At 53.2% G+C, this 15,613-nt stretch overlaps 1 protein-coding gene across 4 annotated transcripts in view; it reads left to right on the plus strand.

The window, feature by feature from the left end:
• Positions 1-15,613, plus strand: part of dac (dachshund family transcription factor) — a 136,631-nt gene that overhangs the window by 50,509 nt on the left and 70,509 nt on the right. For 2 of the 4 annotated variants that reach the window (XM_018022522.2, XM_018022524.2), the window contains exons 2-4: positions 1,099-1,247; positions 10,908-11,136; positions 13,005-13,067. In XM_018022522.2, the coding sequence (XP_017878011.1) occupies positions 1,099-1,247; positions 10,908-11,136; positions 13,005-13,067 (441 nt within the window). The remainder of the gene's footprint in view (positions 1-1,098; positions 1,248-10,907; positions 11,137-13,004; positions 13,068-15,613) is intronic. The other 2 variants (XM_018022523.2, XM_026812589.1) reach the window with 2 other exon arrangements.

Genomic DNA, 15,613 nt, shown 5'->3' on the forward strand with positions numbered 1-15,613 from the left:
TTGACGTAAATGTGCAAAGTACATCGCAAATGAACAACTAACAAAAACGACATGAAACTGTGAATCGGGAGTCACTGGCCATTATAGTGGGAAGGAAAGGGTCTGGCTACGGTAACGACAAACCTGAGATGCATTTTCACGGCGGAACGAAAACGAAAGCTCGAATCGCGCGTGTGTACACTTTGCACGGCGCGTATCTATATACGAAGCGCCTCTCCGGCGCCTGTTATGAAAAATGAGCGTTCCTGTCAGCCGCAGCATCCACTCTTCGTCATCCAGCGATTCGCTCCTCGCCAGAGATCCTCTGACGCGTTTTCGCACCTGAAACCCTGATCGGTTTCCTTCGATTTCACTCTCTCACTGGACGAACCTCGATTCGATCTCGTTCAGATGATCCAATTTTAGCGAAGCTAGATCGGTACATATCTCTGCGCTCGGGCACTCGTGAATTATTTCTGTTCTCTGGGTCGAAGCTGCGAGAATGATCGAGTCCCGGAGACACGATAAGTTATGCAAATGCGAGCCGTTTCGCCCGTTTTGTCGTCCCACGCGCGCCTTTATCTTCCCCCTATTAGGTTTATCGCGACACCGTCACTACGTATTAGCCGGTGGTATCTCGCGACTCGTTCGCGTGTCCCGTTGTGCGAAATCGCGAGACGGTGAATTTCGTTCGCGGAACCAGTTCTCGAAAACGTGGCCGTGTTCCAGATACCAGATAGACTAATCGTCGCTCGTAGCATACACAGTTGAGAAATGAGTTTGCTCTCGCGCGAGACCGATCGGTCTCGGAATCCGAGCCGAAGAGTCATCGGATCGCGAGAAAAGACCGTCAGACAGCGAACATAGAATGCGTATAACTAGTTTGTCAACGGGCGATTTCATTTTGTTTATTCTTATCGTGAGTAACGCGTTAGCGTCGGGGCGAACAAGATAAAATTGCCCGATGGATTAACAGGTTGCCGGCAATTTGTATCAGACAGGTCTTTTCTCGCGTTGAACTCACCACTTACGACAGTGGTCGTAAGCTCGACGATCGGGGTAAGACATTGCCTCGATGACAGGTGTCTCTAACCACAGTAACTCTCTACCACTGTACAGCTCCAGGCCAGGAAGACCACCGAAGAGAGCTTCCGTCGGTCTCAGTCTCGCGGCCAGTCATCTGGCAGCAGCGGCCGGTCACCACCCCCAACCATCCCTCAAGAAGCACAGAATGGACAACGGCGACTACTACGAGAACGGCCATTTGGGTGAGTCTCTTTCGATTTTTTCATTTTACGAAGACGTCACAACTCGTGTCGTCGCGTTCCATGATCGACGACCATTCGTACTTCAAGAGAACACTCGAAGTAGGATGATAAATTTAAGGTTCGAATTTATAGTCGTTTCTTAGTTCTCAACTGCTTGTTGCATATCTATGAGTGATACGTGATTGATGAAAAGTTTTATTAAGACTAACAAGCAGTTGAGAACTGAGAAACGACTATAAATTCCAGCCAAAATGTACGGAAGACAGACCGCGATTTCCGGGATCAGGTTTCTCGTTTGATAGGAATCGATAGGATTGATGTGAAAGTGATGAAGTTAACGAAATCACGGGCAAGCTCGTGGGCAAAGTGCACGGTAGCCCTGGTACCAGGGGCACGCACTTGATTACTGCCATCCGTATACACGCCGTGCCACGGTGACCCTACCGATCAATTAATTAGGGGAATCAAACACACTTGGAGTGAGCAAATTAACTGCAACTGCACCGTCGTGTTGCGGCCTGTGGTGGCGGTCGTCGATACCGGAATATCGACACCGATACACCCCGTTCCGAAATCTTCTTACGATACGTTCCATAAGCGTCGTTAATTTCGCTCGCCTCTGATCACGTTTATAACGTGCAATGAGCAGTTTAATCCGTTTTATCGACGCGTTCCAGTAGAAAGAAACGAGCCGATCGCGAGCCGACACTGACTGTTGGCAACGAGTTTAAAGGCGTTTATTTACGACATTAATTTTACGAGGCTCGAGAAACGAATGAAATCCGTTTCCATTCGTTCATCAGTCATTATCGCAGTGCGTTACTGCAGTTAAATTCCAGACGGATAAAACCGTCACGGCGCGGCGTTTATTGCAGAACTCGCGCGCGGATTCGTTCGGCTCACGCGTTCCCGAAGGATGGAATTAAAAGGCCGACGACGACGGTCGCGTATGGATCGCGGCGATCAATCGTACCCAGAAAAGGGGATCCAATCGTAAAACAATTATACAATTACCGCGGGCTCGTAATTAATTGCTAGCCGTTTCAACGTTTACCCATAGCCTGGCACCGCGCTGCGCCGCGCCGCGCCGCGCCGATGCCGTTCCGCAGGTACGCTCGCTCGCGCTCGTCCGCGCGGCATTAATTCATTAACGTTGCACCCGTGAAACGTATTTGCCCGTAAAATTGAACGGGCCCGCCGCGTATTCGCGATTATTTGCTTAACCAATTTCCGAACGGCAATCGCCGACGCGGTTCCATGCGATTTTATGATCCGCCTTCCGACCCGAGCTTTACCGCTCCCGAGGAACCAATAGAGTCGACGAATATTTTAACCGGTTAATCAGCATCCTGGCCAGGCTCCTCTCGGTCCTGTTTACCAAAATCACGTGTCACTCCAGAAGCGCGTTTGTATTGTAAAAACGTTTAAGGGGTTGTTTCGGTTCATTCAGAAAAATCTTGAAAGAGGAGCTCGCGGAAGGAGCAGCCGATTAAAGAGGATAAAAAAGTGAGAGTGAAGAGGCGGGAGGAGGAAAACGGTGGAGGGAGGGACACGAGAGCAACACGTACGCGCGGCGAGAGCAGCGGCGTGGCTCGTTGTACAACGGGATTTTTTTCAATTTGGACCGGTAGGCGAGCGCCACTTGCCATAACGCAATTAATAAACTCAACGAGCGAGATCCGATCCCGATAGCCGCGGCGTAACATCCATTCGGGACGTGGCGTTGCACAATGGCCGTGTATATACGTGGCGTGGCACGCAGCTCTCTGTGCACGGCGAGTACAGAGGCCGATATGCATCTATGTTGTCTCTACAAAATTAAAACCGATGAGAAAAATAAATAGCCCGAGGGGGAACGAGGGCTGGCGGCCGGGAGACGGAGATAGGGATATAAAGCGGCGGCTTCGGGGGTTGCTCGGCTCGGGTCAAAGGCGTGGGAGACGGACAGAGAGGGAGACGGTCTCCCTGGACGGACGGAAGCGTCGGCTCGCGCCTTCTGCTCGGTTTCGCTCGATCGTTTTTCGATGAAACTATTCCCAGAGCTGGAACTAGTGGCCGGCCTAGGCTGCGTAATAAACTAATGACTATCGGCTAACGTCGAGCCGTTCGTGTGCGTTCCGACCCTCCCCCCGTAATTATTTAATGCATCGATTACCGAAATAGCATTAATCAAATTGGCCGGCCGCAATTTATATTATATGACCTAATGCACGGCGAATCGTGTATTAATGCGCAAACTAAGTAAATTATCCAAGCATCCGCGTTTACGCGTCCAACGTATTTCCCTTCTTCTACTCGATCTTCATCGTCGTTACGCGTGTCGACGCGTCACCAGACAAAGCCTCGGTGTTTCCGTCCAGAACTCCGAGCCCGATACAAATTGCGTTTCAAATCGGTGTGTTCGGATGGGATTTATTTCACGAAGATCGTCGAATAATAATTTCGTTCCGCGGGAAGATTTATTTGTTCGATGGGCGAGCTCTGTCCACCGTTCGAACGGATACGAGAGAGGGGCGTCCCCGTTAGTGGGTGGTGGTCGGGCCGGTGTTCGGCTGGTCGCGGCTGCAACGACGCTGTACTGGCAAGCGAATGCTCATAAAAGCATTGATTAACTGTTGCCGGTCGTAGGTCAGCCAACGCGGCCGGCTCGTGTACCAATAAAACCTGGTTAATAGCGGGGCCCGACTCGCATCGACGTTCCGCCATCGACCGTGCCGAGACCTCTTTCCGACGCGCGACAATTTTCACGCTTTCCAATCTGTCTCACAAATATCGACTTACATATACGCGTTTAACACCCGCGTCCCGTCGCTAAAATAAATTTATAACAGCTTATAATTCGTACTTGGATGCTCTGTTCGTTCCGTGCATAATTAATTAATACGAATTGGGTTTGAATCTTCGGGGACGATGGTACCTCGGAGATTTCAGCGACGAAGCGATACATACAAGGGGGATGGAAATCGGGACAGCGTAGGATCGCTGGCTTACGTGGAATTTTCAGGCCTGCGGTCAGAAATTACGCGCCGCGCGGAGGGTCACCGCTGCGAGGGACGCGAAACCGAAGCCAAAACCGAGAGCGGTCCGGAGATTTGACGCGAAAGTGAAATAATCCTCGCGATTAAAGCGATAATAACGTCCGACGAGATTATTACTGATACGATACGCTTTTCCCGGTACATTTTCATCTCATTATTTACGACCGTCGAACCGTTTTATTCGCAACCTTTGACCCATCCTCGTCCTCGTATTATGTCTGATCTACGCGTTCATCGAATCATACATTTAATATAGAAATTATTCATTTCACGGCTCGCCTCTATAAAATTGAATCTCGAACGCGACTGTTTGTACTGGCGTGGGATTTTCGCGGGATAAACTTGTACTCACGATTCTCTGTTTGTGCGCTTTATCACCGGCCATATTTTCTCGTCGACCGGTGGACGATTAGTCTCGCGATTCGGTACGAAGACAAGGGTAAAAGGGAGGAGGGTGGCCGTTCCACGGGAGGCGGTGTAACAGAACGACCGGTGAATTAAAACCCGTTCGCTGGCGCAACATCGTTCTGCGTGGCACGCGGCCGTAAATCAGTCGAGGGCCAGGAATTTTCGCGTTTCGCCGGTTTTTGCCTCGTAACGAAACGCTCGCATGCTACAGCCAAATGAAGACGTTAAACCTGCGACGCGGGAGAAAAAGTAGGCTCGACCTCTCGCTGCAGGGAGCTACTCCGGCGATACGTGTTCGCTTCGAGGGGATGCTCATGATTTGTCGACAACGTTTCAAAGTGTACAGTGTCCGTTTCCATTGACGCAAGGTCGATTCGTGATTCACGGTAGAAACGATTCTCATCCGTGGATCGACGATTGCATCGTGAAACGAGGGATCCGCGACGCATGCCGGCCGGTCGTGCATAAAAGATGGGAGGCCGGGTCCCTCGCCGCGAGCAAGCTGACGCGTCCTCCTCGTCGCCATAAAACGCGCGCGGGCGATGCTCGCGGGACGACGTCCGGTTTTAGTACGGCTTAATTACCGCGCTCCACGCGCCGTTTCATCGCCCGTTTTATTCCGGTGGTACCACGCGAAACGGGATCCGAACGGGACGGGAGTTTTTCGCAGGAGCTGCGGTCCGCGTAGAAAGCGTGGAGCTGAGTGCCGCTGCCTTTTTTAGACGAGTGACGGCAATTTCCTGCGGTGAAAACCGAGGGCTAATTGCTTCAAAAATCTGTACTAATTTGCCGGCCATTCCGGCACGGAGGGGAGGGTTCGCCCCGATGGCGGTGGTCAACAATTTACTTGTTAGCGGCCGGCGAGTGCCGCGCCGCTCAATTAACTCGCGAATCAACGAGCGGGCCGCTTTGTTCGCGAGCGAGCGAGTATTTTTATAATTCGCACGAGCCGGCCCGGTCCTCGTGACCAACAAACAGGCGGAAGTGCGCGGAACAACGGCCGCTCGTCGAGAGGGGGTGAAAAAAGCGCGAGCGTCGCACGTATTTAAAAACGGTGTGCGGAGGGTGAGGCAGAGAGGTAACGCGAAAAAAAGCGCGGGGGAAATGAAAACCGACACCACGGATCGCGGCTTGTTTTCTGCCAAACCGACCGGCTCCCTTCGCCACTCGGACACGCGGGGTAAACGTCTACTTTTTCGAGGGCGCGGCCCCGGCTCGTTTACACGGGCACGCGTCAAAGGTCCCGTTTTACGCGTGTACCCACGCAAACGAGCCGCGGTTTTTTGTCGCCGCCCGCTATTTATTTTCTTTTCATTTCCGATCTCGTTCGAACCGAAAGCACTCGTCGACCGAATACCCGGCCGGCTGCCTTTAAATCGCTCGACACTCGATATTCGTGCGGCTCGAGTACCCGGAAAAACTTGCCGAGCGTTTAACCGCGTGTACGTAAATGGGTCGAGCACGGATCTGGATGCACGCGTCAAGAATTGATACAGAACGAGTAATGGAAACTCGAAGCATATTTGTGGAAAGAATAAATTCTAAACCGTAACGACTGCGCTCCACCACGGAGTTCGTGGATAATAAAAATCCCGGTAGGCATTGTACGATAAAGGAAACCGGTATCGGTCGGCTCCTCCGTCTCTCTCCGTTCTTCCTCGCTTTTTTTCACACGAGCCCTCTCTCCACCCTCTCTCTCGCTTCCGTCTCTCTCTTTCCTCGGGGCTGGCTCACCTTCTCCGGCGCACAAAAGTGCCCCGTCCCAGCTTCTGGGCCCAGCCAGTCGGAAGATATTAATAACAAAATATGATATAATGGGAGCATCCCTGGCGAAATACAATACAATGTTTATGCAGAGGATTAACCGATGTTGCGAGGCACGTGAAAAAGTATCGGGCGCAGAGGATGCGCCGACGGGACGGGTCGGGCCCGACGAGCCTATTGCAACGCTGACGGGCAGATGCGCGGGGCCCCAGGCACGATGCTCGGTTTTGATTAGCCCGCGGGCAAGATTTACCTTCGAGATTAGCTCCGTCGATTTTTCGATCGCCCCTTTAACTTCGCTCCAGAAATAACAACTACGTTTCATGAAATAGAGCCTCGTAATTGAACGTGTACACGAGTAGAAATAATAAATTGGGGAACATGTGTGATCGGAGAACACGAGACCTCTCTGTTTGACTGCATCGCCATCGTAGAATCTTCTGAGTAAAAATGAATCATAAAATCGTGTAATTGGAGAGCAACCGATGACGAAGTCGTGTGATGGACGAGTGAGTCGAAGCACTCGCGGTGATCAGAAAAATGCCAGATTCATGGAATCGTGTAACTCGAATTGACAATCGCCTGTTCTTACCGTGGCCGAAGATTTTTTGGAGCGTAAACACGGATCGGCGCCGTTCGTGACCGGGGGTAGTCGTGATAAAACCGAAGGTTCCGTGCGTATCATCATCATTTCAGAAATAAAATATGCGGTCCCCTTCTCCTCGAAGTCCGTTGCGTGTCCGGGTGGACGAAATCTGAAATCCGCGCCGGCGGCTATTGCGATCGCGTACAGGCCTGCTCGAGGAATAGATAATTTCGCGAGGGACGTTGAAGCTCGCGCGATTCTATCTAATTTTATAAATAAGAAGAGCCAGTTTCTGGATCGATCGGGACACATCAAAGAGCGGCGGGAGAAAAACGGTGGATCGATGGCGTTCGCCAAAAGGCAGAAAAACGTCGGAAGACCCGATGACGGAGAGGCGGACGACGGGGCAAGAAGAGCTGCGCGAAACGAGTAAAAAGGCGACGGCCGGGGACCGAGACGACCGACTACAAACCACGAGGAGTGTAAATAATACTAAGGCTGATTGTGGGCGTGGCTGACAGAACTCTAAAAACCGTCGACTATATATCAAAAGGTTTACTGCCCTCGGATGATGCTCGGTATCGTCGGAGTCCTGCGGAAGAACAAATACTGGACTGCCGCTGCTTCGCGGCGATACGCGTGGTACCCGGCTGGGGTAGAGGGAAGAAAACTCCAACTTCCCAAGAATAATCGATCGTATCTCTTACCCGCGTCCTCCTTCTCTCGTAACGTGGCCCACGTCTCAATACTCTCGAGCTCGTCTCTGCTGCATCCCTCGAACGCCTTCTTTCGCAATTGGAAAAGCTCTAAATGCGCGAACCTCGGGTCGTGTCACCGCGGCCGAGAGAAGATCGAGGAAGGGTCTCGGACAGCCAGCCATACGTCTCAATGCGCGGCGATTAAGAAGGATGGGTGTGGTGAAAGAGGAAAGCGAGGAAAGAGGTGCACGGGACGAAGGAAGGTGGAGCGAGGAGGTGTAGGTACATAGCCATGGCATCCACTCTCTCCTCGGTCGTTTCGAGGCCGGACGCTACCTCGATGGCTGCCCGCCTGCCTGTCTGCTCGCCCGGCTCGCCTGCTGGCCCGGCTCTCGATTACTTGAAAAACCGGATTCCTCCTGCGCGAAACTGTGTTTCCCGTCTCGTGTTTATGTACCAACACACGCCGGCCGGGATACACGTGCACGGGTAACGGGCGCGATTCTCGCGAGGATCCCCGTCGACCGTAGGAAGCGTCGTCGGGGACGATTCCTGCGAAGAAAAGACGAACGGCGCGAAGAAGGGTCGCGGAGGTACTTAAAGGGCCGCGATGACATCGGCCGTAGCCGGAGGGTCGGTGTTCGAGGGTTAAATCCAAGGGTTTTGAGGGAGTCGGTGTCGAGGGTAAACATATACATACCTAAGCGCAAATACCGCGCAGCGTTACCGCGGTCGAGCGCGTCGGGGGTAGAGGGAGCCGGTCGATTTCTTCGTCGTTTGGTAAGAACAATGCCGGAAACTTTGCGTCGCGCCGTACGGCCGGAGGATCCGCGGACACAAAGGGCAAATTTTCCGAATAATTTCACCGTGCCTCTCGTTCACGGTGGTCACTCGACCGTAGGGAGAACTACAAAGGGAAAAACGAGTCCCGGAGGCGAACCGTGTTCCCAATTGTATCGAAGAGAATCGTGCGACGGTCGACGATTCGAACGAGCGAGTGGAATACGTTTTATCGTCTGATTCTCGCGAGACTACCACGAATCGTTCGGTCTCTGGTGAGAGATCGGGACGCGATAGCGAGGGCCGTGATCGCGACGCATAACAAATTCCACCTGTGCAGACGGCTCGCCTTCCATTCATCTGTCCGTCGCGTTGCGAGAGGGAACAGACGTGACGAGGTCGCGGCGCAGAGAAAGATACACCGGGCGCGCTCATTTAGCCCGGCAATTTATTCTCGCGTTTTGTAATTAACACCAGGAAAGAAGTAGCGCGGTCGTCCTTCTCCCGCGGGCGCACGAGGGTGGAGGTGACTACCCGTCCGGGCCCCCCTTCTCTCTTCCGACCGCTGCCGCTGATATTTCTCCTCGGCTCGGGTTCGCGAAGAAAACACGCGTATCGTTATTAAAGCGGCGAGGAAAGTCAAAGTCCGGCGAACGGTTCGCTCGGTGGATGAGAAAGAGGTAGGTGGACGTGTGGGAGCGGGAGGATAAAGGGTAACGAGGGAGAAAAAAGGCAGATCGGCAACGATACGGTGGAAGAAAGAAGAGACGAGCGAGAATGCGCACGGTCAGAAGGTCCGTGAAGCGGGAGGAGGAAAGTCGGACGAGGAGAAAGACTCGGGGAGGATAGCGAAGAAAGGAGAAGAGGCAGAAGGTGGTACGGGGTGGATGATGGAGGCCTCTCCTCCGCATGCCACTGCAGTCAGCCCAGACAGAAAGCGGTCTGTATAATTATGGGTTGTCACCTCATCAGCTACGAGAGGGGCAAGGAGGTGCCGGTACACGTCCGCGCTACAGGGCTCGGGGGATGGGAAGTTATAGGAGCGCGGTCTTTAGCTCAAATTGTGTTTTATCGTCCCTCGCGTTTCGCTCTCTGCTGGTCGGTCGTCGCGACGACTGCGATCAGAGATCGCAACTCCCTTTCGTCCGACCCTTCCTTTTCTTCGTTTCAAACTCGTTTGGTCTTTAACGGAAGGATCGCGGTATCCTTGGATCCTCTGCGTCACGACGATTCCCATTTTTGAGGCGAGTCCCCGGAGCCGTTCCGCGGAGCGTCCGGTCGAAACGTCTTCATCTGTCGTCGCACCACGTCGAACGCGTCGCGACCGACCAAATGACCGTTGCCTGGGTTATAAAATCGGGGAAAGGTGCGTTTTAAGTATCCTCGGTGATCGGAACGTGCCGCGCCGGTTCTCTCTCGGACTCGTTTCCTCGCCGACCGACGCCAGCCGTGACTATCGGTCCGACTCTTTCACTCCGGTCTGTTTCTCTCGCGACGACGGTGCGCACGTAGCAATCTGCGAAAGAGCGCGTACGCACCGCTGTAGGGGCGAGGGGAAAAAAGAAGGGTACCGCGCGAGAAGGTACTGAGGCTAAGTGGAGAGTTTAGAGGGATTTCATTAAATCATATGGATCGGGGATAATGTATGTTATTGAGCGGAGCGTTCAAATCGCGCTCTATAAGTTGTAATAAGTCCAATTTTAGGGCCGGTCATGGGCCGGGTCCCACAGTGGTTGTCAAACGATCCGCGGCGCGGTTCCCGTTGCCGGTCGGCCGGTCGCCGACCGGATCGACAGTCACTGTCCCGGCGAACCCGCCACTTACTCGTCAAACGGCCAGCCGGTCCGCCGAAATCACTGCCATTTAGATAATTTGTAATGAATAGGCACCGCTCATTTTCTACCCCCTCTCGCTGTTCCCGTTGTTCGTCTCCCTCGCGCTTCCACGGTTGCACCGTCTGCCCCGTATACGCGTCGCCCTCTTACCGCTGCCCCCTTCCCGACCGATCTCGGGCCCCAATACCGTCGTCTTCGACGTCATCTTTGCACGAGTGGAATCTGTAAATGGTACCGGGCCTCCTTCTCGACGATCGTCCCGGAGGCCTCTCGAACGTTCCTACAAAGTTGGCCGTGATTCCGCCACGGCTGCCAACGCAAACGGTCCGTTCGTTCCGGGCGGTGGTGTCTTCCTCACGGCCGTCCCCTGACCGAGATCGTGACGCGTGCTCGTCGACGAAGATAAATGGCCGGTTCGGAAACCTCGAAACACGGAGAATCCCGAGTACGGATCCTCCGGCAAATATACACAACGGTATTTGCCGTGGCGCGTAGATCCGTTCCACCGCAGAGATTCGGTCAGGCTAACGCTTCCCTCGATTCTGTTACAGATGTGCCGAGAATGGAGAAATCGCCGTTGCTCGCCAACGGGTACAATCACCCGCCCACGCACTTGAGTCACATGCAGTTCATGCAACTGGGTGGACATCCGGGTGCAGGACACACGGCGATCCTGTCGCCGGCTAGTCTGCCGCATCACCTGCAGGCCCAGGCTCAGGCGCGGGCCGAGCAGGGCCTTAAAGTGAACCCGAACATGTCCAACATGGAGGCGCTCGCGAGGTGAGATACTTTTATATTCCGAGACAGAGACGTTGACGACGAATTAAAATCTGACGGAAAGACGATCGTCTCTATTAATGAAACGGTGCATAGAGCGATAAGAGTAGGCGAAGTTGATTCCGAGTCCTGCAGTCGTTTCTTGCCGGGTTTATTCGAAACGAAGGGCCGGCGAGGCCAAAAGAATACAACTTTAAGAGGATTTGAAGAGACGGCGAAGCCGTGGAAATCCGAGGGGTCTCGACACTGCTTGATCTTTTCCTTCCCTCTCTCGCGACTCTTGCCGGTCGGGCGAACTCCCGCTCCCGTTCCAAGTCCGTTTCCTTGGCTGCGTCGCGTTCCTTCTAGGTCGTTTACTCGGCTCGTGTTACTCGCGCGACCTCAACCCTTCTCCTCCCGGTGCTGTGACTCGACCCCGTCGTCGAACCCATTGATTGCCGTCGTCGTAATGACGAAACTTTCATTTTTCCCGTGATCCTCCGTTGCCTTCGACGTCTGAATCGATCTACCGCGTAGCACCTCGTGTTACGAACAACCCTTTCGTATTCCATTTAACATTTGCCTCGAAGTGGTAAATCCTCGAGGCGCTGCGGTCCCGAGACGTATATCGCGGATTACACGAGTCGTTCACGCGGGAGACACGAATAGGGAGACGAAGCCAGTCTATCGAAGGAGGATCCTGCTCGGGGAGGAAGGGTAGTCTCGGGGCTAATCCCGGCATTTGTTAACGCGTTTCTAATAGATGGTGGTTCCCCGTGAAACTCCGGGAGCTTTGGAGACTAGTCTCGATTTTCGATTACATTCGCCAGCCGTAATTAGCCTCGTCCTAATCGCCATTAGTCCGTAACCCCGTCGCTTCGTCTTCCTCGTTCTCTTCCGATCGTCGATCCGACCCGGCGAGTTCCCGACGAATTCTCATCGGTGTATCGGCGAAGAAACCGTCGATTCGTCCCGAAGGTCCGACGACGACGGTCAGACCGTGTCCTTCCGAGGCAGCACGCCTACGTGTATAATGACGCGACGAAGGCGGCGCCGCACGTTTCGCATTATGATTTCAGCGCTTTGCTTTTAATTAAAATGCAAATCTATCGTGGCAGAGGAGCGAGAGAGATCGGGAGGTAAGACGGATTACGTCTAGGGGCGGCACGACAAACACCGGAATATGATTAATTCAACGCAACCCCATCCTGGCGTACCGCTCCGTCACCAAGAGCCGCGCCGTTGCCCTCTATCGTCACCCTCTGATTCAACCCCCGACGCCCCCGTCGCCCGGACCCTCTCGCCGTTCCTTCTTGCAACCCACTCGACCGGTTTACACGGCTCCCGGGTCCGTCTCGAGACCAGAACTTCCTTCCGTTCTCGACGCCCGTCGCTTCCCTCGCGAGTCGCTCGATCATCCCGTCAAAACGTTTCTCGATTCTCGGTAAAATTAGGAAGACGTTGTCCGGAACGAGAGAGACGGGAGAGCTACCGGTTCCACGAGGAACATCGGATTCGGTGACGTCTCTGTTATGCCGTGAAAGCGTTTTCGGTCGATACAGCCGGTAAATTAGCCGAAGCTCTCGGGGGCCAGACGTCTTTTTTAATCAGCAAGACTTCAAAGCTTCGTTTTCGAGACGATCGAATCAAAGGACAAACGAAAGACGAGACGTACTGGAGAGGAGGACTCTTAATCAACTCCGTGGATCCACTTTCCTCGAGAATATCCCGTGGCAGGCTTATAATTAACCGATTCGCTTATCAACCGTGCCCCTTCTCTCTGTACGCAAGCTTTCCTCGTCGTTTTTCTTTCCCGCGAGACCGACTTCGTTTCGGACTCTCTCTCTCCTTCCGTCGTGTCTCAAGCGTCGACTTTTTTTTTTGATCCACAGGTCCGGGACGGTTTGGGAAAACTGCCGAGCTGCCTACGAAGACATAGTGAAACATCTCGAAAGGTAGGACAATACTGAATCGTACATATATAGAAAATACAATATGGGTGGTTCGGACTGAGTCCCGATACCTGTCGGATCGACGCGTGACGCTCGAAATTCTCGGGTCGAGTCGATCGATCAGCGTTACCATCTTACTCGCGTATAATTTCGTGACATAACGCGTTCTTCGTGCAGTCTTTTAAACGTCCTTGTCCGCTGAATTCGCAAAGAAAAATGAGCCGCGAGAACGCGGGATGCGCGGCTCGTCGTGCGACACGCGAGCGTTTCGCGTCCTATAAATCAGCATTACCGTCGGCATCCAGTTTCCGGTCGCGCGACAGGTTGAGTCCCGACGTGACGCTGTAATGCCCGGATGATTTGTACGGTGCGAGCCCCCTCCCCCTCGGCGCCGCGCGGTTCTGAAATCCGGTAGCCCCCGGGTCCGGTCACCGATACGACACCAACGTCGACCACGATTCGACCACCCTCGGCCATCACCCACCGTCATCCGCCACCGAGGTTTCCCCGTGATCCTGACCACTTGTCACTTCACGGCACGCAGATCATCGTCGCGACGTGCCCGTCCATCATTCTGGGATTAAATCATTCGACTGGTCGTGCGAAATACTCTCGCCGTCGAACGACACCCCGTTCACTTCACAGCCACCGCGGCTCGTCGAAACTTCGATCGGTACAATTAGAGCGTTCACGTGTTCAGAGACTTTGGAAAAAGGAAGCGAGAGTGGTTCTTTCGTCGTGGCCGTCGATCTCTTACAAACGATGGAAAACCGTGGGAGGGACGGAGCCGTTAATACGGGAGCGAAAATCGACACTTGACCGGCCGAAACGTAATTTCCAATTCAAAGGCAATGACCATTGGTTCTCTCCGCGGCACCCTTGGCTCCGTCGGTGCGCGTCACCCCCGCGATCGACCCCACCTTCCCATCCGCACCCTCGCCGTCTCGTTCTATTTGCTTTAGTGACTCCCGGCCGAGTCGACTTCGTCAACCGGACAAACGCGTATTGTGATTTCAGCCTTTGACCGGTAGCCGTTCGATGGATATCGCAGGGGGTGGCAAATGGTCGCGGACCCGTGCAGAGCGATACAGTGCGTGCGTGATAGGGACGGGAGGGGCAGGGCGTTACAGGGTGGAATTGGCGCGCGCGGAGGTTGGAAGGGACGGACGAACGGGCGCACCGTGAATATTCATGCCGGGAACCCTAGACGAATTCGGACTTGTTGCGACTGACACTGATGTAAACCTTTGTTTATCCTGCGTGCACCGTACCCTCGGCGATATCCCGTCCCGAGCGTCCGCGATCCCACCCACCCCCGCGACTACCCGAGTATTTAACTGCGAGTTAAATTCTGATTAATCGCCGGTACCGGGGTTATTAATTGTTTGTCCTTTTGATTTTACAAGCTCACGGAGCTCACGCCCGTCGGAATCTCCACCCTCCTCCGAGCAGTCACGGAGCGACCCTGTTCGTTCGTTCGTTTCTCTTCTTTCGAACTCGATACACCCGCGCTCCGTTCTAATCCCGATGATTTGTTGCCGGTAATCCCGACGAGCCCCCGTCGCATCGGAAACCCGAATTCCGCCGCGGAACTCGCTCGTTTGTCTTTCCGCCAGTCCGGACAATTAAATCTCATGAGCCAGAAGTCGGGGCTCACGAAAAAGTCGCTTCTGCGCCCACCCTTGTCACGAGAACCGAGTGACAGTACCGTTTCTTTGATCGTATCAATTTTTGTTCACGAGTTCGCCAGGGAAAATGAAATACGCTGTTCCCTTCCGTTTAAAGATAAATTTATTATTTCAAAACGAATGAAACTAGAAATCGAATCGCCGATTCGGTTCGGTTTAGCTTAAGGATGTAAAGGCTATGTACTTAAACAGTGCTGACATGTTGAATTTGTTATTATAGATTCTTATTACTATTAAAAAGGTAATGTAAATAAAAATTGAACATACAATTTTAGATACAGAGATTCTTAAACTAGTTCGTAGTTCTCCGCTTGGTACCGTTTCCAAAGACTTTGAAAACGATACCAACCCAGGTCTCACCGCGTGGAGGTGACTACGTTCGAGACCCAGACAGTGGACAATCCCCACTGCCCCCTTCCCTATTAAATTACCACCCTATTATACGGAGCGAATATTGGAGAAGGATTTTAGACGATTGCGAACAAGACTCTAACTATTGACTCTAACTATGGACTAACTATTGACTCTAAATGGAAACTAAGGTGAGAACAAAATGTCAGACTTCACTTGGGCACCAGAGTTCGAGCCGAGCAGGACCCTGCACCCGAATGACGATGCCTCAGCGCAGGAATGGCCTGACCACGACCAATCCGTCTCACGGAGCTTACGCACTGCACCTGGGAATGGAACAGGAACACCCCAGCGACTGACGAGACAGGCCACCCGAGATACAGGACCACAACTCTTTTCTCCCTCTGGTACTCGAGCAAAGTCTGACTGGTAAACTACTATTCGCGGCGCGGGTAAACTAAAACGCGAGCAAAATGGATTAACTGAAACGAGAGAGAGAGAGAGAGAGAG

The sequence above is a fragment of the Ceratina calcarata genome, unplaced genomic scaffold (genome assembly GCF_001652005.2).
Source record: "Ceratina calcarata isolate Rehan_Ccalc_2016 unplaced genomic scaffold, ASM165200v1 scaffold289.2, whole genome shotgun sequence".
NCBI classification, from domain to species: Eukaryota; Metazoa; Arthropoda; class Insecta; order Hymenoptera; family Apidae; genus Ceratina; species Ceratina calcarata.